Source organism: Nestor notabilis, unplaced genomic scaffold (assembly GCF_000696875.1).
Source record: "Nestor notabilis isolate BGI_N333 unplaced genomic scaffold, ASM69687v1 scaffold24225, whole genome shotgun sequence".
Taxonomy (NCBI): domain Eukaryota; kingdom Metazoa; phylum Chordata; class Aves; order Psittaciformes; family Psittacidae; genus Nestor; species Nestor notabilis.
The window spans coordinates 3,705-5,091 of NW_009930936.1; the positions used below are offsets into that span (position 1 = coordinate 3,705).

Sequence of the window (1,387 nt, forward strand, 5' to 3'; positions counted from 1 at the left end):
TGCTGGAGCTGCCACTGCTGGAGCTGCCACTGCTGCACCGGTCCTCGTAGATGGAGATCTCAATCTGGGCCGTGCTAAGAATCATTGGTGAGATATGCAAACCCAATTGCCCACCACATGCTGCAGTGTCCCCCCATCCCTCGCCCTTGTCATCCCCCCAGCATCCCGCTGCCCAGAGGATACAACCCTCATGCCACGCTCCAGGGGGGCGGTGAGCAGCAGCCCCCGTGGTGCATAGATCTTCTCGTTCTGGTCCTGGATGTACTTGGAGATCTTCTTGAGGACCTGCTGGCACACAGAGGGACACTCAGGGCCTGCCAGCACTGCTGCCTGCTCTGGCCTCCAACCCCCCTGCTCCCTGTGCCCACTCTGTGCCCACCACCAGGCCTCCAGCCATGCCCATCCCTGAGCCCTTCCCTGGACCTCAGCACCTTTTCGTAGTGTGTCTCCATGCAGAGGAAGATGAAATAGGCAGTGGCACAGGCCAGGCACCCCTCCAGGTAGGAGCTGCCCCCAATCTTCTCCGCCTCGGCGTAGAAACCATTAAGGGTTTTCACTGTTTCCTCAAAGAGTTGCCGCTCAATCTAGAGCAGAAACCAGGGTGAGGAGGAGTGTGGCCAAAGGATGACCCCTGCCTGACCTGTCCCCATCTCCAGGGGGAATTTGGGAGCTTAAAACACTGCCCAGCTGATGCCTCAGCTCCCTGGTCCCTGCCCACCTCCCACCCTTCACCAGAGCCCCCAGGTACCCAGGAACACACCAAGCCCTTGCAGACCGGGCAAGGTGGCTGAGATTGCATGCACCCAGCAGCATTGGCTGGCACAGGGCCATACAACAAACCCCCTGTGGAGACCCCATGCCTTCAGACCCATCTCCCCATGAGCCCTCACAGGGCACCAGCATAGGTCACCTGCCACCCTGTCAGGCTGCCATGCTCCCTACCCGGCTCTCTAGCTCAGGGGGGAACTTTGTCTGGAACTGGCACGTGGTCCCATCGCTGTAATCCCGCTGCACAAAGACCTTGGTGGCCAGAGATGCACTGCGCCGCAGCTCCTGCAGGCTGTGAACCTGAGGAGGGCATCAGGGTGAGACAGGGGGGCTGCAGCTATGGGGTGACAGGTACCCCTGCTGGAGTGCTGGGAAGTAGTGCCATTCCCCCAGTGTCAGGGGCTTCAGGCTCACACACCCCCAGGCAGGGAGCCCTCAGCATGGGCTGGGTCATGCTGTGAGCACAGCTCGGTGCTGGAGTTGCAAGGCCAGGGTGAAGGGAGGATGGTGGCAAGGGGAGGATGCCACTACAGCCCCTCACTCGGAGCATGGGCAAGCACATGTACTTTCTGCCCTGGCTGGTGCCTGGCCTCGCCTGCATCGGCTGCTGCACGCATGG

The 1,387-nt window shown here is 61.1% G+C and overlaps 1 protein-coding gene across 1 annotated transcript in view; it reads right to left on the reverse strand.

Moving 5' to 3' along the window:
• Positions 1 to 1,068, reverse strand: part of LOC104406613 (golgin subfamily A member 7B) — a gene marked incomplete at its 5' end in the record, with an annotated part of 2,387 nt that extends 1,319 nt beyond the window's left edge. Inside the window, 4 exons of the mRNA XM_010015657.1 lie at positions 4 to 64; positions 184 to 285; positions 432 to 584; positions 943 to 1,068. Coding sequence (XP_010013959.1) covers positions 4 to 64; positions 184 to 285; positions 432 to 584; positions 943 to 1,068 — 442 coding nt within the window. The remainder of the gene's footprint in view (positions 1 to 3; positions 65 to 183; positions 286 to 431; positions 585 to 942) is intronic.
• Between the last annotated feature and the right edge of the window lie 319 nt (positions 1,069 to 1,387).